The 23,400-nt window shown below is 35.6% G+C and overlaps 1 protein-coding gene across 1 annotated transcript in view; it reads right to left on the reverse strand.

Annotated features, from left to right (window-relative positions):
• LOC132729860 (uncharacterized) overlaps nucleotides 1–23,400 on the reverse strand; it is a 157,914-nt gene that overhangs the window by 59,650 nt on the left and 74,864 nt on the right. The window contains 20 exon segments of the mRNA XM_060715701.1: nucleotides 397–633; nucleotides 1,838–1,985; nucleotides 2,558–2,780; nucleotides 3,118–3,339; nucleotides 4,185–4,356; nucleotides 5,077–5,424; nucleotides 7,004–7,232; nucleotides 7,539–7,736; nucleotides 8,794–8,891; nucleotides 9,379–9,521; nucleotides 10,067–13,108; nucleotides 13,362–13,588; nucleotides 14,003–14,186; nucleotides 14,751–14,949; nucleotides 15,589–15,947; nucleotides 16,179–18,620; nucleotides 19,861–20,085; nucleotides 20,579–21,824; nucleotides 22,103–22,287; nucleotides 23,323–23,399. Of these exon segments, the coding sequence (XP_060571684.1) occupies nucleotides 397–633; nucleotides 1,838–1,985; nucleotides 2,558–2,780; nucleotides 3,118–3,339; nucleotides 4,185–4,356; nucleotides 5,077–5,424; nucleotides 7,004–7,232; nucleotides 7,539–7,736; nucleotides 8,794–8,891; nucleotides 9,379–9,521; nucleotides 10,067–13,108; nucleotides 13,362–13,588; nucleotides 14,003–14,186; nucleotides 14,751–14,949; nucleotides 15,589–15,947; nucleotides 16,179–18,620; nucleotides 19,861–20,085; nucleotides 20,579–21,824; nucleotides 22,103–22,287; nucleotides 23,323–23,399 (10,204 nt within the window).

Raw genomic sequence — 23,400 nt, forward strand, 5'->3', positions numbered from 1 at the left:
TATCATCCAATCGCAAAACCCCGACAATATGCGCCAGGGCACTTGATGACAAAGCTTCTGTAAAAGTTTGGTCAAAATCCGTTGAGAAATGTAGAAGGAGTTGCGCACAGAAGAAATTGTTTACGCCCGTCCGCCCACCCGCCCGTCCGCCCGCCTGCCCATCCGCCCGCCGACATACCTCAATCTAATAACCAGTTTTTTCCTTCGGAAAACCTGGTTAAAAACCAAATGCTGTTTGTTACTTCTTATTATTTGTTTCAGGGTTATTTACAACATTTCATTTTAAATTTTGATATTGATCAATAGAAGAGAATACATGCAAAGAATATATTGATTTTTTTTTTATATATTTGAATGAAAATAAAAAACAAAAGATAAAATCTGGGCATAAAATACCTGTAATGCTGGACTCTGCAATCCAATAATTTTGAAATCTGCAGATAGCCAGATTTGTGACCCAACATCAATATGGAAGTTAGCAGGAGGTGCGGAGCGGAGGGCTGTGTACTCGGAGTATTCTACATACACAGTCTGTCCAGTCTTCATGTGGATGTATCCAGTCATATCACCCATTACATAGTCCAGGTTAATAGAGCTTATACTACTGTTTCCAGGTCCAACCTCAAGCATTGCCTAAAGAAATAAGTGGCAATTTGAAATTATTTCACACTCAAATTAAAATGTAGTTTAATTTTCCTTTTAACTTACCAAGAAGCAATGAAAATAGCATATCCATATAAATAAATAATTTACAAATATAAATAAAACTGAAATATATCAAGAAATATCACTTACTGGTAATATGATGCCTGATGCTGTATGATGTTTATTAGCATCAATTTGTCAATATATTTAAATTGCTATCAGTCAATAAATAAAGGTGATAAGTGAAAAAGTGTAAAAAAAATCTTTTTTTTATCAATCTAGTAACTTGACTTTCACCCAAGTGACCTGACTTCCACTCTTACCAGACCTGTGTTTATTTTATGATGTTTAAACTTTGTCAAAAATAATTTCATTAAAGAATTATATCTGGAAACCATTTTTTTTCTTGCAAAATTGAAGATAATGAAAAGGGGAAAATTCTATGCAAAGATTTAGTGGTATATACCCAAATTTTAACTTGATCTATATTTGATAATGTTACACATGTGTATTTTTATTCCATTGACTGGTACTATCCTTATTTTTTTGCAAATATAAAGTGGAGAAGGGAACATAACCCTGTAAAATTTAGTGGTCTAAACTCAAAATCAAACTTGACCTTTTTTTAAGATGTTACACCTACATGAAATCCATTGCCTAGTTCAAGTTCATCCTAATATCAAGAATTGGACAGGATAAGGACCGACCGGCAAGCTTATAAGAATCTTATACCGGCTTCCGGTACAGACCGGAATATCAAGCTCGAGGGTAACTGTTTACAGTGGTAACAAGGCTCTGCCGAGTTTCCGCTAAACAGTTACTCGAGAGCTAGATATTCACGTCTGTACCAACAGCCGGTGTTTGATTCATTTTCTTGCATATTACATGTCAATTATTAGGAACAGAAATTATGAAAACTGATATTCTCATTACGCACTTTTTTCTTATAGTAACGTATGGACATACAACTTGATTCATGACGGAAAAATGACATCATCCTAAGAACGCGATTCATTCATAAAAGGCACGCGTCAATGACGTCATTTAATGCACGCGACTTGTCTTACATGGGGGGTGTAAGACAGAGTTTTCTAGCACCGGTGTAAACGGTAGATAGTCCTGTCTGAGATGCAAGAGAACTCCTATCTATCCCTCAAACTTTATTTAAAGGTATAAATTCTTTTTTACTTACATTTCTATTGAGCATAAGATGTTCAAAGTCAAGATCAGCACCATTTGTGTTGACGAGGCCACTAGCAGCATTTGTCACATGTCGTGGATTGAGCTCATAAACCACAACTGGTTTAGGCAGTACAAGGTTATTACCGTCTAGGTAAAGCCTGCAAAATATAGTTTTAATTTATAATAATAGCATGCATGGAAAATAATGATTATAAAGGCCACATTAAAACTTCATGCCTTATTAACAATAAGGCAATAGTAATGATAAAAATCTTTCAGGTTATCTTTTTTTACTCTTTTAATACTATCAACAATGCAGAAATAAACCATTTATTATAATGTACAAGATAATGCATGCAATAAAGCTTGAAGCATTTCTATTTGAATGCTGACTCAGCAATTTTCATAAGCATTCACAAAATATGTATAAATTATTCTATTTATGTTTCAAGACTTTACATATAAATTTCCTTTACTTAAAGGCCCTCCCCTTTTCATAATTTGAAGCATTATATGATTCTTAGAAGACATTCTGCATAAACTATATGTAGCTTATATTTATCAAAATTAATCTTTTTATATCTTAAATATCACTAATATTTAAAGTAAAATCTAGTGAGATTATAACATGTTTGTTACCTAAGTGATAGATTCTTTATTTGAGGAATGATTTACTATAAGAAAGCATCAGGTTAGATTTAATAAACTTGCTACATGTCTGTAAACTTACCTGCTTTGATAAGTAAATGCTCCAACCTTGTCCTCTATAAATACTGTACCAGGTCCAGCAATATCTCCATCTGTGGTGCCACCAGAACCATAGGCAAGAAGACCTCCCTTGTAGTAGTTAGAGTCCCAGGTATGTATGGCAATTCTGCCACCTCCACCACCACCAGCTGACTGGTGACCTTTGCCACCAATAGCAGATATGGTTCCATGACCAGACATTTGACCTGCACAATGTGATTTATAGAAAGAAAAATCAGTATTCCTCCTGAAGCTAAAAGCAACTTCCCCACATACTATACATTCTATTAAATAAGCACATTTTCAAAAATAAGGGCATACTGCCTTACTGTTATTCGATATGGTACATTTGTTTAATAAGTGCATTTCATGTCCTTGCTGTAATTTTGTCAAAGAAATAGGCACAATAGGCACACATCTGACTACAGGTAAAGAATAAATGCAGCAAAAAAGACACAATTAATGGAATAACACTAAATCATCAGCCTGTTTTATGGGTAGCATTAGGCAACTTAAAACAAAGATCAATAATGTCAAACTGACCTGTTTCGATAAAGACTGAACCTCCACTGCCTCCACCACTGCTTAATCCTCCATCTGACCCATCTGCCAGTAGAAAACCGTCAAGTAGGAACTCTGCAGGTACACGGATCTTTAATTTACCACCACCAAGACCAGCATAAGTGCCACCACCAGCACTTCCTGTCTCTACTGGTTTGTAGACAGATCCATAGGCTATTCCACCAACTGTAGGATCTCCACCAACTAGATCAAGTTAAAAAGCTTTTGCTTGAAAAGCTAACAAAATTGACATCCTGGACTGTTGTTTTAACTTGAAAAACTAATTTTTATTTAATTCAGATGATCTTAATAGTAACTGACCAAGCTGCATTTCTTGAATCTTTATCTGCTAAAATTAATATAAAAACTGAGTGATGCAATCAAGCATTGAATATGGACTTCTTTTAAGTATGAACAAAACACCATTACCAGCTTTGTAACAGATATCTTTAATAAATTCTTATTTTCTTACAACCCTTGGACTGCTTGTGGCGACTTAATCTACCTATGTGACCAGTATAGACAAAAATCAGCTGGCAGATTTATGTCGCCAATTTGTACCACCTGAACATAGTCTGCACTGTTCACTTTTCAGACAGTACATTTTTTTAACTTTTCCATAAAAAGATGAATTGCAAGTTGATTGAAAAATGGACAGATAGAAAGTTGTGTTCAGATTGAAAGATGGACAAGTCCATTTTAGATAATTATCGAGGTAAGGGTTGAGTAAATTGCCCCTGTATCAATCATTTAACACACTAGGTAGGAACATGTACTGTGGTACTTGTATAAGTGGATAAGAGGATCCATGCTGTTTGCTATCAGTTTCTCTACTTGTTATAGGGTCTGTAAGCGAACAGCATGGATCTTGATCAGACTGCACGGATGCGCAGGCTGGTCTGGATCCATGCTGGTCGCAAACCCATTATGTTGGTTTTGTCGTGACGCGGCTCATATGATCATTATAAACTGCACTTATCAAATTGAGAAAATAAAATTTTGGTTTTATTTGCTGTTTAGATAGTATCCTATAATAAAGCAACTCTTACCTCCTCCGCCCATGGCAGCATGGCCGCCACCAGCTCCTGCTGTTGGTGAATCTCCTGGCTGTGGGTCACGCCCCGTACCTACACAAATAAATTGTGCTAGTGGTTCAAAGTAAAAGTCTGTTGCCAGCACCTCCATGGAGTCTGCTCTAAATCGGGAGTCATACTTGATGTCCTTTTAAAAGATAGTAATTATATTGTGAGTTATCAGAATAGCAATAGTAATTATTTCCATAACAACCAGTTTAATTGATATTTTATTATAAATACGCATAATGTATACACTGTACAAACTAATATAGTAATCCAATGCTTATCTTCATCAACATTTTATGAACTTAAGACTTAACCTTGTCTTGCATTATACAGAATCTTAATAAAACTTATAAGAATTATTTGTTGTGACATATTGCACATATATCTGTATTATTTCATTATATTCTATACAATCATATTTATCAACAAGAATACTCATCACCAAATCAATTACTTCAGATTTCAAACATTCAAGTTTACATACCAGATTTCAACAATATTGATTGAATGTTATTACATATATCAAAAAAAAGTTATGCAACCTGTCCAAACAACACTTAACTAAGTATATGTATATTTTTCAAACTAATAGACACATTACTTAAAAAGTAATGAAACCCTTATGTAGTGGAATATCATAACAATAGCAACTTGTTCTTTAATGAGTTTTTTCCCTTGACTTTTCATTGATATATTCTTAAGACTACATTTAACAAAAGAATACAACAGAAATGAAGAAAACAGAAATGACGATCACTAATGCAATGACAATGTAAAATCAGTAAATATTCATAATATGTTTCACAGTAAAAATTTAAAATTCTTTGTTAAGGAAAAAATATTTTGATTAAATACATACCAGTATTCCTACTGTCAAAACAAGTGGCATTGGTGGAGGTAGTTCCATTATTGCTTTAGCTCCCAGTTCCATGGTTGCGAACTGGAAGGCACCTGGAGTTCCTTCAACAAGTACACCATTTTCGACATAACTTGTCATAGCCTCCTTTTTAATATTGATCACTCTACCAGGAACGATTCTTATATGACGTACACCTATCAGTTCTCCGTTCCATTTCAAGGCAATTTCTCCAAGACCAAGGATATATATCAGAGGGGAGAGGTATGCCCTCGATGCATCGTCAATCCACAAGTTGATTGGTAGTTTAGTAAGGGACTGGTACTCTTCTAAATATCCAGTCTGGTTTGCCTATTGAGGGATAAAAGAAAACAATGGATAAAAATTAAGATTCACTTATCTGTAATACTTTTTCAAACTTGCTATGTTTATCAAGAACACATTATATATATAAGCATCTTGAGATATAGACTGATTCTCTTCAGACAGTACGAGGGTTGTCCCAAAATATCGTAGACAAAGCCTGTTACTCAATCAATTATAATACAATTGAGTCCTCCAGCTAGGGAAAAGTCAATACACCTTTTATGTGTGTCTATGCAAAATAAAATCAAAATACCTCCAAAATTGACCAAGTTATCAAAATTTTAAAGAATGCTACCTATACATACCCGGCGCACGTGCCGTCATAAACGTCATGACGTTATAACATTTTTTAAAAAAAAAAATTTTCAAAGTATTCACCCGTTGTTTCGCGATGCACTGACAGTGTGGGGTACCCAATTTTATCATAAACGTTTTCAACACAGTCTTGCTTCAATGTACTCAACACTCGCAGAGTTTGAGTTTCCTGGCGGAGTTCGCTCAAGTTTTCGAACATGTGACCTCGTAATTGTGATTTCAAATAAAGAAACACTGCAAAGTTCTTAGGGCGTACGGAAGTCTCTGAAAACCTATCACATCAAGTTTTATAATCTGTGTCTCCTTAGATCTATCGCAAGGTGCATTATCTTGATAAAATATAATGTTCTCCATGTTGTCAATATTAACGCTGGACGCTTCTTCAACTTAACATAGTAATTCAGTGACCATTGCGTTGCGCCGCATTTTCATCTGACGTTCGCAATTTTTGGCGTTTTCAAAATAGCACTGCTGTTACGTATTTTGCTACAGACTTTTTCAATATTACGTTTAAATAAACGTACCTGTTCTTTGGTGAATATGGACGTAAAAATGAATGAGGTAATTTCCCCATAATGCTATTTCCATAAATTTTATTTAATTGCTGGAAGTTAAAGGCATTATTTTTAAGAAGCATGCTCTCACACTGACTAATATTTATCGTGCTCCGGGTATGTTTGTACTGTTTAAATATAAAACCCTAATAAAAAGCGTTACCTAATATATTGGCTATCGACTTTCAGTAGGTAAATTAACAAATGACCAAGGAAGATATCTGGTAAATTTTAATAAGTTATGACGTCAGGTTGAAGAGAAAATAATGTAGTCTACGACATTTTGGGACAACCCTCGTATAAAGTTAAATTGTTTGATGAGGTACTTAAAAGTCTATGGACCTACATAGCTAATGAGATATTCACCAAAACAAGAAGCAGAGATAAATATCAAATTAACCAGACTTGGATATCTGCATAAAGACTCATACTGTAACTGTTCAATATATTTTAAGAAGTTATAGAATAATCAAACAATATGAAAATGTTGATTTTAAGGATGTAACTCACTTTATTTCAAACTTTAATTGGAAGTTTAATTTAATTCTATCACTCAAACTTAATATGCAAACTAAACAGAAAATAATTTGGAATACATGAACTAGTGGAAATGACTTAAATGCCAATTTAACAGTTTATAACTTCAATTTTTCAAATTGACTTGTTAAGTCATAATTTTAAGGTAAGCATTTTACCTGTAGGTAAATTCTGCCAGACGCATCTCCATAGATTTTATTAATCTCTACGCTTCGTGAAATACCGTCACCTGTCTTTATTTGAAGTGAAGCGTTCCTCGTTAGGTAAAGTTCATCAAAGTAAAACTCAGATTTTACTACACCATTGTCAAGTTCATCTAATACATACTGATGGTCCCAAGATCTCTCTTTGTTGTCAATGTGGAGTTGTTCATAATTTCGTGAACTCCTGAAAAAAACCCAACAATAAGCATCGTTATATGATGAGTAAATATTTATTAACAAAATTTGAATCTTTGTTGACCTTCACAAATTCTTATGAAAACAGATATTAAATTTACAATCAATTATAAATAATCATTGTGTTCTTTGAATGAAAGCTCAACTTGACTGCGAACAAATAAGCATAATGTCACACTTTTAAGGATAATAAGCATAATGTCACTAAATTTTTTTCAGTAAGCATTATCTAATAGCCTTATATAAAAGTTTAAACCATGGTCTGAATTAAAGCCGTGGTTAAACATTGTTTTACCTGACATCTCTTATATAGACAGATCCTGGTCCACCTTCTGTAAGATAATGGCCATCTCCATTGCCCCCAAGTGACTCAAAAGTCCCATGGAAGTAGATTTCCTCATCCAGGTATACTGCAATCCTGCCACCAGCACCACCATTGTATCCGTCACCTCCTAGTGACTGTAGTACACCATGGCCTTCTAAGTTTTGTGAGCTGTTATGGATGAATTTAGACATATGAATTTATGAGCGAAAAAATACAGGAAATTTTTTAGAGTTAATGTATTTGAAATATGAAGCATGTACATGAGAAATACATTTTGATAAATAACCTTTCTTGATCACATAGTCTATAAACAATAGTTTTGATAAACCACCATTCAGAAGATAAAAATTAAACAAAAAGAACAAAACATTAATCATTTAAGAAACTACATTATACTTTTCCAGACCATTTAGGACACTGTTGCTAGGTAATATAGACTACAAGTACAATGCACTACAAAAGTAATTCATTAACATCTAAATTATGCCATTATGCAGTATGATTGTGAGCATACAATAAAAGTTACACTCACACATAGACTATAAAACAATCAAGTATTGGATAACAGGAGAGACAGAATGTGGTATCTTTATTTGTTAACAAGTAGCCCCTTAAAACATAATACTTTGCATGACATGTACTCTCACTGCAATGGGAAAAACTGGGAATAAAATGGCAGTGTCAGATCACTGGTGTTATTTCTTTATCTGCAAACAGGTGATGAAAATTTTTTATATACCGGTATCTATGTCACAATACTGAAATGTTCACTAATAAGGGGATAAATTGTGTAAATTGTTATAGATAACCCACTAGCTACAGAAAATTATTCTGAGGTGTCCGAGTTCAAGTTCTGAACAGCCTGGACACTTATCTCATCGCGTGACATTTTTATTTCAAAGGGAGACCATGAGTGTACAGCTCCTAAGTTGCTGAGAAGTGTTCTTTGTATCCATAAGAAAGTTTGATAATTAATCTATCATAATGATTATGATAGATATATGGCATGTGTGTCACTTATAAAACTGTTCAGTAATAAGGGGATAAAATGTGCAAATGACAAGACAGCTCAGTGGGAAGAGCCAGAAAACAGTATTTCATGCTGAGGGGTCTGTGGTTTGAGTCCCTGACAGGCTGTACATTAGTTATTCCCTGCGACATTTAGTGCTGAATGAAATTCAGTCTTTGACAAAAGTTTAAATGAGATACATTTATGAAGACATACTCAATGTAGATTGTTCCACCACTACCACCACCAGAATCAGAGCCACCATGTGACCCATCCACTGATATAGTACCATCTACCAACAAATCTGTGGCAACCTGTAACAAAATTACAACACTTATAAACATTTATTAATGAGTACAATATTGCTCATAATGTTAATCTATTTTCATGAAAAAAGACCAATTATAACACAGCCTTAATAAATACAAAAATTTATATTTCTGATAAAAATGTCATCTATACACCTGTGTATACGTGTATAATCAATGTAAAAGACCTTAACTCTTTTGCACAGTATGTCCTACAATTTCATATTGTGAATGTTATTCACCATAAACAAAAACATTAGTGTAACAAAAATAGGAGTAATATAAAAGCAACCAAACAGTTCTTACAAATCATGCCATCTTTTCTTTCCTATAAGAATGTCAATTGGGTTCCCAAAATATACATATTTGAGCCTGAAGAGTTTCTAAAGATACCTAAAATCAGATAATTCCATCCATTACACAGGAATTGTTATTAGTTTCAGTTAATAAGCTCATATGTTGCAAGTGAATTAGTTGAGATTAAGAAACTTACCTGTAAATTAATGTAACCACCACCTCTACCACCAGTGGTTGTAGACCCGTTACCACCTCCACTGCCTCTATGTGTTGGCTCATACAAGCTACCATAGTATGATCCTCCAGCTAGCAATAAGTTGTTACTGGAGTCATAGTATCCTGTAAATACATGTAGTCAAAATATTAGGCTGATTAATTGAGACAAAAAAATGTGAAAAGAGTATAAAAAGAAACTATTATGTAACAATGAAACTATAATCTTATTTCTATCAAAAAAAAAATAATAGAGAATTATTTTAACAATTCAGAACATAAACCAGAGAGCAAAAAATTCCAACTTAGTTTGTCAGTTCCTAACCTTACTCTCGTAAGTTTTGTGTACAGACACTAGACATTATTTAATATGGCTACATATGTTTTAGTAAGTACTCTAAAATGAAGAATTGGAGAAAAGATCAAAACTTTTCATTTAGTATGTTAGGATTATACATAAAAGCACAGCATTATCAGCTCCAGAAAAAGAATCTTTTGAGTGAAAAAGACAAACTTTTAGAAGAAAATATATATATTTGCTTCTAATTTCGACAAGCAATAATATATTTCTGCAGATTGTTAATGCATCAGTTAAATCACATTATTTGTGAAAATTGAATCTGCAGGTGTGTGGCTTAAATCCTAACATATCAACATAGAGAATATCTTACCTCCACCATTGGTTGCATAGGCACCACCAGTTCCTATGGAACTGTTTCCAGAGGCTGAGATACCCTCTCCTAATACTTCATCTAGAGTATCATGTGGTCGGTAAATAGCAGACGCACTGAGTTTAGCACCAGCCTCAATATTCAGGATACCAGTCTGAATTGTGATACTCTCTGCTGAGATAACAGATTGGAACCTTGAGTCGATTCTGGCGATTTTCTGTAACACGTTCTGATCAGGTGAGTATTTGATTTCAGAATAACTTCTTAAGTCTACTGTACCAAATGTTACTGTTCCAAAGGGATCTATTGTTCCATAAGTCTGTGTTGTGGCATCAATAGCAGCAGTGTGTGCATGATCACCAAAATAGAGCAAGGTTTCAAAGCCAAGGATCAGATCTGCTATTCCCGCAAGTCGGCCAAATATAGCCATAGATCTTGACTCTGTTTGTCCGTCAAGGAAGACCCCTAAACCATAAACATAAACAATAGATGGGAAATACACTTCAGAATCTGCATCAGTGATAAAGTTAACTCCAGTTAAGAATGCATTTCTTACCGATGGCTTATATTCAACCTTGAGAACTTGTTGTTTATGTAAATGAATTAAGCCTGTACCGTCACCAAACACATTATCTATTTCTAAGACAGTGTTTCTATTATCATCAGCAAGGTGGACAGATGCTTGGTTTACAAGATGGACTTCATCAAAATAGTGATCAGTAAAGCTTTCATCAATAGTTGCATACTTGTCGTGTGGACGATTTTGATTATCTAGTAAAAGACGTTTGTATATTTTTGCTGATCGTGTGTCTTTCAGATACACAGTTCCTCCTCCAGCACTCTGAGTGTCATCTGCTCCACCGCCTCCATACACAACAAAGTTACCCTCAAATTCAATCTGAAGTGTACAGTGTACAGCAACACGACCTGCAGAACCCGCACCATTCTTTAACTTGCCTGTGCCACCGACAGATGAAATATATCCATAGCCTTCAAATTCATATACTTCAATCCAAATACTTCCTCCACTGCCACCACCACCAGTCCCTCCTGCAGGAGTGTCTTCACCATCGGCAGAAATAGTTCCATCATTAATAAGCAAATTACCAATCCGAAAATGTATCCAACCACCACCACGTCCACCAAGTTTCGCTCCTGATGTAGAGTTATATGTGCCTCTACTTCCAGCTGTGGTTGGTTCATACAAAGAATTGTAAGAGCCACCTGTTACAATATTATTTGAATCATCTTTTCCGCCTCCACCAACTCCACCATGACCTGCACCACCATTGTAGCCATCACCTTCAATACCGGAACCTGTAGTTACATCCATGTTGGCTGAATCAGGTCTGTTCGCACTGGAACAACTGAGTTTGCTTTCTAATTCTAAATCAATATTTGATGAAATGACATTAAAGTAATCAGCATACAGCGTTGCAGCAAACTTAAGATTAATGTTTCCTGCTTGAATATTGGCTCCAGTGTCTGCATCATACTCAACAATACTTCCTGGCTCAAGTTGGAATGTTCCAAAGGTGACGTAAGTAATAGCAGCTAGATTTGTAGCCGAGAATGGTACAATCTTAGCATTGGAGCCCATTCTCATTCTTCTGCTTGGTCCAAGATACAAATTGGAAACACCTCTTAACACGCCATCCAAGTCAAGTGCAACCGAACCAAGGCCAAGAATTGTAACAGTTTCTGACATGATAAACTCACCACCATCATGAAGTTCAATGTTCACTCTCATCTTAGAATTAGCCTGTGTGTTTGTGACTGACCTTTCAAGTGTTCCTTTTTGGTTAGTCTGAATTCTCACTAGTCCAGTACTATCTCCATTGACCTTCAAGATATTCAGCTCTCTAGGCTGCCCATCCTTGATCAGTTGTAGTTTAGCAAAGTTATAAATATCAACAACATCAAAATTAAGAACTAAAGGAGTTTCATTCAAGGTTGTATAATAATCTTTTTGGCCATTTTCATTGTCACATGTCAATTTTTCACCATTGGTATCAGAAATCAGATAAATTGAACCTGGACCACCATTGCCATGAGTGGCTAAAGATGTACCTCCACCTGCACTGTAGGTACCCTGGAAATCATCTGATTTCATATCTACTGCAATATGACCTCCACTACCAGCCCCACCTTCTGGGTCTGTTGAAGATCCGCCTTTGGTTTCCATTGTCCCAAGCCCTTTCAATGAATAACTGCATACAACATAGATACTACCGCCAGCACCTCCGCCTCCAGTATCAGAGTCATCACCATTGGATTGTAAAATTCCATCCAGAATGAGATCATCTGTTGTGATCTTTATAAAACCACCACCTTGACCTCCCTGACCTCCTGACGCTCCAGGTGTAAGAGGTTGGTATATGGTACCATATGGTTCAGATGCATCATCAACTGTGTAGTTTCCGCCAACACCACCAGCAGCTGTATGGGCACCGCCATTCTTGCCAATTCCGTGAGCGGAACTTGGTACAAGTGGATCGTTAACACTTGATCTTCCATTTGTGCTCAGTGATGCTGCACGTTCCAAGATAAGATTAATAGCAACAAGTTCAACATATTCTGCTTCTAGAACAACAAATCGTTTCATTTCCAATGTTCCAATTGTCATAATGAATCCTCCTGTTGGCAAAATGAAACTAGAGCCAGCTTTCAACTTAATTGAGCCCAGGGAGTAACTACCTGCATTGCTGGTAGGGGAGTATAAACCATTGGCATAGCTGGATGTAAATGTTGTATTATGTCCTTTAATAGTACCACCATTCTCTACAACTAGGTCATTGAATGTACAGGTACCCTCAATGTCAAGAGTAACGCCGGCAACTGTCAGTGTCTCGGGAACATGCAATGTTGCTTCTTTTCCAATTTTGAAATTTACAGTTGTAATGAAACTACCAACAACACCTTCAATAACAGCAGCTCTGACAACTTGTTGGTCTGTTAAATGAAGTGTACCAGTTGTGTCACCAGCTATATCAGCAAGTCGTAATTCTGTGTCTGCTGCACCAAACTCAGTATTGGCGTAACCTGAATTGATAACATATAGGAAATTGAAAAATCTGCGTATTAAAAAACAGAATGATTCTGAAGCAAATTTAAGAATGAAATTTTGTTTTAGAACAAGAGACTGTTCCAGCATTAGTAACAACAAAGTATAGTATTTTACATACATTATTGTCAGTTTGGAGGCAAACAGATTTTACTGTAAGACAAAAAAACAGAATATAGTCTACATTACATTTTTTTATACTGTATAGTAAACTATCATATGATATATTACCTGAGAGAGATAGGAGGTTATATTTAAACTCTCCAGTATTGCCACTGATATATGTGTAAGTCTGCTCTTGTATTGGACTGTCAGCATCGCCAATTATCACAAGTGAGAAAACTTCCTTTGGTGATTTACCTTCCAACAGGTAAATTGTACCTGGACCAGCTTTTACAGTCATTACATTATGATCATTACCAGCACCATATGCTTTCATGGTACCAGTAAAGTCGTTCCTGTAACAGATGAATGCAGAATCAAAACAATCATTGTCTATACAAAACAATCATTGTCTATACACTTTAATATAGGTTCATGTTTTTGTTATGACACTGAATATCAGTGCATTGCTTAAAAATATATATTGTTCTATGCTACTTGACCTATTTCTGAAAATGAGCATATCTGAAAAATTTACATAAGATGGTATTTATAGACTTTGCACATCCTAATTCTATGCACAACACATTTACTTTATTGACGTTTGCATTTGGAGTATCAATTAATGAAACTAGATAAAAATAATATTGACTTATTGTACACATTTGTCAAATGTATATCAATGATATGCCTTGACTGCATCAATATCAGTATCATATTTTCATTAAAGTAGCAGATTGTGATTAAAGGTAAAACATGTATAAACTTACGTGTTCGTTATTTTAAGGACCATTCTGCCACCAGCACCACCGCCACCAAATTCATCTCCTTTCCCGCCATTACTGCGGATCTCACCATTACCTTCAAGTACTGGCGTGGTTATATCAATAGTACCTCCACTACCTCCGCCTGCATTCGTACCATTTGCAGCTTCACCATCAACTTGGATTACACCTGTAATTGTAATGACGCTGTTATGTTAAAATTATAATTCAAACACGCTTCACAATAGTCCCTTATCAAATAGATAGGCCAATCAAGAGCATTATTACACAATATATGCACAGCATGAAAAAGGAATGCTAACAGTACACCTCATATGACATCAGATATGATAATAAACCAAATGACATCTGAAAAATTTCTTCTACGCTCCATGTTGTTCAACCTTTTTTATCAATTCTCTTTTTTATAAGCAAATTAGAATGGACATAGATATTAACTCTATATTCTTATACAATAATGCACAGTTCATTTTTCATTCAAATGCTTTGTAATGAATCACTCAGGCCTTTCGTGATTATATTCCTACGCATTTAAACTGAACTGTGCATTATTCTACAACAAAAATAAGAAAATGTAACTGTAAAGAGCTGTTTTATAATATCAAGTGTATATCATTATCCATGCAAATATTGTATTACAATTTACTCCTAATTGGATTTTTTTCTCCAAGCACATGAATAAAGACCTAGTATATTTTTTTATTTTATAAACCTTGAAAAAAAATCGACCTACCATCAACAGTAAGAGTGCCGTACAGATATAACTTAAGATAGCCACCACCAGCACCACCTGTTCCATTAGCCGAGTTACCACCACCACTACCAGCCAGTGTTGGAAGTCTTGTGTTGTCATAAACGACACCACCACTCACATCAGTTGAGTTTGATCCTCCAGGAGCTCCATGTCCTGCACCAGTGCCAACACCACTAACCTGTACAAAAACATAACATATCATATTATCATTAGAAAAATAAAATACAGTCAAACCTCTTTATAAAGACCAGTCTACTGATCACTTAATTGGTCATTATGATTGTGTACTCTCACAACATAAGTCACCTTAAATAAACAATATTATTTAATAGATTATGGATCAAATTGTAAAAAAATAAAATATAGTCAAACCTTTATGTAAAGACCAGTCTTAAGACATTTTGGCTTAATAGAAGGTATTTTAATATGCATTATCATATTTGTAATTATCCATATAAGAAAAACTAACAAGTAGTGCTTGGTGTTCCATATGTGGTCTTTATGCAAAGGTGATCTTAAAAGTACAAGATTGGCTGTATAAAAATACAGTATATTTAATTTCTGTTAGTTTTGCATTACGAAAGTTTGCTTTCATTTTATTAATTTTTCATCACTGAATCTATAAATGACTTATTTTTTTTTCTTTTAATGCTTTACATTGTTGGTATAATGTGTGCATCTGTGCAATTTGAAACTATACGTTCAATATAAACTAAGCCCTTACATTGACACACTTTTGTTTTGATCCTTCTTAAAGTCTGGAACTGTCCAACTGCAGAAAACAGCAGTGTACATGTATAAAAATAAACCCACTTACCAGGGAACCAGCTCCAGGGCCAAGCTCAGGACCAAAACCTCCTCCCTCCAACTTGAGTGTGGAACCAGGATGTAGTGTAATCTCATTAGCTGTGATATCAAGGCTTTCACCAATCAGGATTGCCCCGTAATGTAATTCGAGTATGGCAAACTGAATTCCTTTAAGTGTGACAGGGTCCTTCTCAAATATAACTTCAGCATAGCTCTCCAGTGTGAACTTTGAGAAGCTGTACTCTCCTTTGTTAGAGAGTGATGTATGCTGACCATTGCTGTCACAACATACACCTGTACGTGCCTTAGCTGATAGTGTCACCTTTTGGTAGGAGGATATAATCAAGTTCTGGATGTTGGACAAAATTCCTGGAAATGAAATGAAAATCTCATTTAAATTGAGGTTTAATCAAAAAATAGATCAACAAAGAATTTTTAATCTTTCAATTACTTTCATTTTTGTTTTGAAAAGAAAATCAGATATGTACATTGTAATATGAATTCAATGTGTCTAAGATAGACAGTTTAGAATCAAATGTATAAATCTACAATGTATGTCTTTATCATTATTCTAATAAAATATTTCCAAAATTCCTTTACCTTCTAAGGTACTGGACTCCCCTTTCAACTCTACAGAGTTTGGCAGTCTAAGTTCTCCATCTTGCTTCAGGTCAAAACTGCATGTTATAGCACTGTATGACAGGTCAACATCTGCACTAAATACAACATCATTGTCTACACGTATTGTACTACCAGAGCCACAGGTCAAAGTCTTCGCTTTGAAGTGAAGACCCGCTGTGTTGAGCCAGACTTTAGTGTTATCACCGATGTTTAAGTTAGCTAACTCGTACAATGGAATGTTAGGAAGATGTATAACTGTTACACCATCAGTTGCACCTGATGCACATGAGTTGTCTAGGTAACCGTAATTCACATATCCTGGAGTTCCTGTTTGTTGGAATGTGGCAAAAGCAGTTCCAGATCCACCCGCTTGTCCAGTTGCGGAGGTTCCACCACAGAGTTTATAGTCTCCAAGGTAGTCGAAACTTCCGTCAACTTTTATGTGGATTCTTCCACCACCGCCACCACCACCGGAACCTGAAGCACCACCTTTAACAGATACGCTACCAGACCCATCAATGTCCCCTGAGACAATAATGTACACAGCACCCCCGCTACCACCGCCACCATTAATTGTATCATTACCTTTACCATCAGCACTTACAAGTCCGTGAAGAGTTAATTTATTGGCAATGGTGAGTTTAAGATAACCACCACCTCTTAAACCACTGTCTGTACTGCCATTACCACCGGCTGAACCAAACTCAGTTGCGGCATTCAGAAGTCCAGTGTAATTTGCAGAAGGTAGGACGTCATCAGCAGATGCCCCGCCAGCGCCGCCATGACTACCACCAGCACCAGTTGTACCCGAGTCACCAGCACCATTTCCAGCATCTAGATTACCACCATTAACATTCAGAACTCCTCCATAGGCAATTTCTGCAGCTGGGGATTCAATAAAAAGGTTTCTTCCAGTAACTGTTCCACCAAACTTGACATTGAATTCTTTAATCATTTCAAGAGTGTATGGATCCATACTGTCCAAGCTGAGTTCAAGTAAACCATCAGTGGTTACATCAATTTTACTCAGAGACAATGTTCCAATCGGCTTCAAGTTAGTTGAAGAAAGTCCTGACCTACTCTGCGAATGTATCAGGACCTGTCCACCAGATGAAACAGTCATTTCTCTTACACCTAGAACAGTTCCATAGATCTCTAGATTGTACCAGTCTAAACCAGTTGCATCATCATCTGTAAGTAGAATCTTTGCTGGAATAGTAGCTTCTCCATTTTCCTTGATGATAAGTTTACACTTCAAAGCATATGGGGTTAGTGTACCATATGATGTGGCAATTTCATAGACCTGATTTTCTAAAATTGTTAAAGTTCCTGTGTAGTCACCAGTGACTGTGCCGACCTCAAATGATGATGTGCCATCAAACTGCACTTGTCCATAACCATTTATCTCTAATTCAGTCAATGTTACTACTCCACTGATATGGGAGAAGGCTTCAGTGACATGATCATTGTTAGCAATAGTGACCTTCTTAATTTGTGATCCTCCTGATTGTTCATATTCCTTGTAAATAGTTCCTGCAGCACCGTAGTTAGTCGAACCGGAACTACCATATGCCGTAACATCTCCAAGGAAGTCGGACTGAAGAGGTGCTTTTAGAGCAATTCTTCCTCCACCACCACCACCACCAGAAGAGCTGTCTCCACCATTGACAGACAATTTACCATGGCCTTGAAGGGTGGCAGCCTCAATATAGATAGTACCTCCACTAGCGCCACCTGTTGTTGTTGAGTTAGCTCCAACAGCCAGCAGGGATCCATCAATCTCAGCAGTTGCGCTCACAATCAGATTCAATATACCACCACCTCTTGCAGATGATGAGCCACTGCCATAGTCTACAGGTTGAACTGATGAACCATATGTTGATCCCGTACTGTCTCCACCCTCCCCACCATAGCTGGCTCCTTCAGTGCCAGATGTAGATCCGGATCCAGAATCTAGGTCGCCTCCTTCTGACACGCTTATCTCAGCTCCATCTTGTAGTGTGAAGTCAGTGGTAGTGATACTGATCTTCTTCTTGTCACCTTCAACCAGCAACTTAGATAGAGAGTCCATCTTGAATGAAGTTGTTTCAATATTCAGTTCACTATGAGCAAAAGTGATATTTGCTTCATATCCCATTTCAAAGTCATCCATGGCAATTTTGCTGGAACTGCTGCCAAATACTGCTGACAAGGCAACTGTAGTTTCTGACCAAGCCGACAATTTCAGTGAGCTAATAATAACCTGTCCTGTAGATTCAACAGCAAATTGACCATGATTGTCAATGGTGAGTGTGTTTGCTGTAAGTGTTCCAAGCACATTCAATACTGGACTGTCACCTGATATAAGAAGATCTCCAGATACAGTCAGTGATCCGGTGTTTTCTACCAGTACTTCACACCCAAAACCTCTGTGTGTGTCACCTACAAAATATTTATGATTACCATTGATTATTCTGTTTATTATCTGACAAATTATTAATGATATTTTAACTTCTAAATAAAGAAGACAAGGCACACCATCATTTTGTATGGCAAATCTGAAATACTGCAATAGAAATACATACATTTTTTGTACAAAAAAAACAACTATCATTTATACCCACACTTCATTTGCTATCACAGTAGCACATTGACATGCTTGTGTTCAATTAATAAGTAATATATCTATACATAAGAATAGTATCATAATTTAAAGATATACTATGCTCGAATTTGATATCAGAAAATATTGATAATTGCTACACAGTCTCTTTTTAAATATGAAATAAACGTGTTTTTACTTCACATAAAGTTGATATGTCAAGTTATAATCTCTACACTATAGGTTGTCACAATATGAATATATAGTGTTGATAAAAAAAGTGGCAGTTTTTAAGAAAAGACCAGCTTTACTTGTCCTATAATAAAAAACGTGACTTCAAATGCATAGTTTATTCCTTTTTTTATTCAAATTAGACATATTCAGTAAGAATTTCATAGGTTTTAATAAATTTCTTCGATTAAAATATTTTACTAAAAAATGAGCATAGTACACATGTATATCTTTAAGAGTTTAATAAACCTATTACTAGGGAAACTGTTGTTATTGATAAGACATGGATTTCATGTTTCATTTTGACCTTGATCTAATGACCTTAAAGACTGACAATGTTCTTATCATGTTTCACTAACTTAGGCTTATTACTGAGGCTTATTATCTTACTTAAAACTGTAAGCCAAAATATTCCTGTAGTTATTTGTCAGACAAGCATTCAATAGTCAACATCACAGAGACCTTGAACTTTGACCTACTGGCCTAAAAATCATCAGAAGTCATCTTTTAGTCATGGCTAACCTTAAATTTAAATCTTAGGACTTTAGATCACAGTGTCCACAAGTTATTCACAAACTTTCAACAAAGGTTCACAAATTTAGGCTTATTACTTCTCAAGTTAATGATCAGGCAAGGATAACATGATGTTCACAGTATGTACACCACATTTTAAGTGAGGGGAATAAATAAAGAAATGCTAAAAAAAGTTTAAACAGAAGAAGATATGTACAGTACTTGAATCAGCTTAAGAAATGATAACATAATATAAATGTTTGTAATATTTTTCTTTAACTTTAAACCTGCTAATTAATATCAAGTGTGTTTTAAATACGAGTATATAATACAAACCCATGGACGTTGCTGTAAGAGAATTTCCAGCAAGGACGGTCAGTTTACATGTAGAATCTGGCGACTCATCGAGAAGTTGCCCAACTGTGACACTACCTTCTACAGTAACAGTGGCACCTTCCTCGATACTGAGAGTGCCAATGTTGGATGTGAGTGGGTAAGTTTCTGTACTACTTCCAGAGACTATCGTTTTACTGGTTCCTGGATACTGCACATACACAGTTCCTGTAATATACAATAGTACACATGACATTCTAATAGGTAAGTAAGAGAAAATAAATTTCGGAATGTCAGAAGAAAGAAATTATGTCCAATAAAGAGTGGTTAGACATTTCATCTACACAGTTATTTTTCATGTTCATTTTTTGTTTTCTTGTTTATTCTCCCTTCTTCATAATTGTAAGACCTCAAACAATATCATAGATGTATAAGTAGCTGCTAGTATGTACCTTCTTAATCATTAAACAAATTTAATACAAAGCTTATGAGGTTTTCTAAAATTGAAGGTAGAAAAAAAACCTATACAGGTAAGCATTAATTAACAACAAATCAATTTTCACAAAGACATTCTGCAGGTCAATATTTAGACATATTGTCACCTTAGTTCAATAACAGGTTAACTCCTATTAAATTTAGGACTTAACCCGATACTTCACTAAGGTGACCATATATAAACACTGGAAGGTGTTTTAGATGTTAAAAAGAAACTGTGCATTACCTGGAGACCCCTTATTTCCTCCTGTCTCTCCACCAAGAGCAGACAGAGTTCCAGTATAAGAGTAGGTTGATGAAGCAATGGCTGCTATTCTCCCTCCACCACCACCGGAACTACCCTCAGCTTTCATATAACCATCTCCTTCAATAGTTTTAGCTGTGACAAATAACGATCCACCACTTCCACCATTTCCAGAGTCAGCACTCATGTCAATTGTTCCTTCAACAGTTAAGGTGTTGGATACAACTAATTTAAGTTGCCCACCTCCCCTTCCGGAAGAACTTGTTGCACCATTTCCATTACTGCCGTAAGTCATTGGACTCTGAATACTACCGTACGTAGCTTTGGTATTACCTACACCTCGTCCACCATGTGTTGCTCCCTGACCCGACGAGGCGGCACCTGCTCCTCCGGATTCATATCCGGTACCGACACCAGTGATCACACCACCAAATTTGACATTAATGTTGTTAGCATTTATTACAGTTGTATCAGAACCTGTCTTGCTTCCATTGATTTTCAATTCTGCTCCGGTATTGATAGTTATTGATGTATAAGTATTTGAACCAGTTGGCATTGTACATGACTGAGTTCTGTTGAGAATAAGATTAGCAGTTGTTGGGCAACGATCCTGGGATAAGGGTGAAGCAGTTGCCGATACTGTGCCGGTTTTAGAAGCACTTAAAGAGAACCTAGTTGTGTCAAGGCTGAAACCGGATGTTGTATTAAAATATGTCAATTTCAGAGTGACCTTATTCAGGGTAGTATCACAGTAATCAGAGCCTTCTAGTTTACCTTGATAGTCAATAACAAGAGTATTAATCTGAAGATCTGCTGCAGGATGAGATATTTTGAGAGCACCATCTTCTCTGACAGTCATCTCATTGGTATTTGAAGATATTATTCCGCAAACATCAAGACTCCATCCTTTGTCTATAATAACTGTCTTTGGTAAATCAATTTTACCATTGTGCTGAACATGAACATTGGTGTTAATTCTCAGTGTGTCGACAATACCAACACGTGTTCCCCAATATAAATCTACATACTGGTCGATCCTGACTAGTGAATCAGCATTTCCGATTATTTTTCCAACTTGTGCGTTTAGTGCCGGTGTGGTAGATCTGGTAAGGAAGCCGACAGTTGCCGGGCCAATGATCTCAACTATGTCAAGTTGGGTACTTGCAGCAGATGGTAACACAGACATTGTTGACAGGGCATCTGATGCTTCATTGCTCTTGATCAATGTCTGCAAATAAATAACACTGACTTTTATAACCTTTACTTCTTTCAATTTTTAGTCACACATACACATTAAAATACTGCAAATTGATCTCCAACTAATTCTCTCTTCACAAAAAATCTTAATAAATTAATACAAAATTACATCATTATTGGCATATCGTCGAAGAATAATCCAATAAATTAAAGTAAAATAATATCAGTATTGACATATGGTCATAGAACAATCTAAACAGTTTAATATATAAAATATGTCTTGTCATGTTTCTACAAAATGAATCCTACCTTTCTGTTATTATTTTCCTGAAGGTAGATAACTCCAGCAGCACCAGTTTCGCCACTGGACGTCTTACCACCATACGAGGTGATGTAACGATCATCAACATATCCGTTATCGAAATAAATGGCGATGAAACCACCACCACCTCCTCCTGCACTTGCACCCTTTCCACCATTGGTATGGATAAGGCCTGAAATTTGTGATGAAAATTAATATTAACAATTAAATCTTAAAAGTTATTCTACATACATGTAGATAACTATATTAGTAATAAACAATAGTCACTGTAGGCGTGGCAACGCTCAACTATTTTACTTTTCCTAAATACAATTTCAACAGATCTTTTTAAAGTAAATTAAAGAAAAAAATTTGTTCTCAATATATTTGAGTTTAATATACATGAAGGTTTAATCCTAAACAACTCTGTGTCTTAATATGAAATCAATCAATTCATTAATAACAAAGTTAAAGCCAGTTACAGCAAAAAGAAAAAAACAACCCAAAAACAAGAAAATTTCAATAATTTGACCTTCAAGGTCAAGGTTATTTATGAGTAAAGGTCAATGTTTGTCTAATAAACTTGAAGGTCTATTCTAAAAGATTGTTGTGATCAAGTTTGAAGACAATCCAATAAAGACAACAAAGTTATAGTCACTAATAGCAAAACTCAAGCAAAATTTAGACATCTGACCTTAAAAGTCAATGTCATTTCTGAATGAAGGTCAAGTTTAGTCTAGACAATATGAAGGTCTTGTTAAAAGGGTTGTTGTGGTCAAATATGAAGACAATAAACCAACAACTTAAAAGGTTATGATCAAGGTTGAAGTTTGTGGACAGCAACAGCAATAGAAACACGAACATGACTGCAAAATACTACTATTATTTTCTTTAAAAAAAAACCAAGCTAAAAGTTACTTGAAATATCCATACTTAAATTTTTATCAAATTAAGGACAACAAATTATGGTAAGATTTCCAATCAAAAGAAATTGAAGTATTTCTAGCTGATGCATGTTGAATTGCCACAGTAACTAATACAGCTTATGCATGTTGAATTGCCATAATAACTAATGCCATGAATCATGACAATTTAGTTGAATCAAGCTTTAGAATCTTCTCTAAATAAGGTTCTGAACCAATTACATGTATTCCTTTCCAGGCCAAATGTATTTATAAATAATGGTAAAGAAACAGTATTTGATGACACCAGTACAAATTAGACTCACCTCCTATTTTAGCAGTAGAACAAGTGATCCAGATACTGCCTCCCGAAGCTCCACCATGGCTTGTAGCACTACCACCAC

Source organism: Ruditapes philippinarum, unplaced genomic scaffold (genome assembly GCF_026571515.1).
Source record: "Ruditapes philippinarum isolate M1 unplaced genomic scaffold, ASM2657151v2 ctg417_1_1_1_1, whole genome shotgun sequence".
Taxonomy (NCBI): domain Eukaryota; kingdom Metazoa; phylum Mollusca; class Bivalvia; order Venerida; family Veneridae; genus Ruditapes; species Ruditapes philippinarum.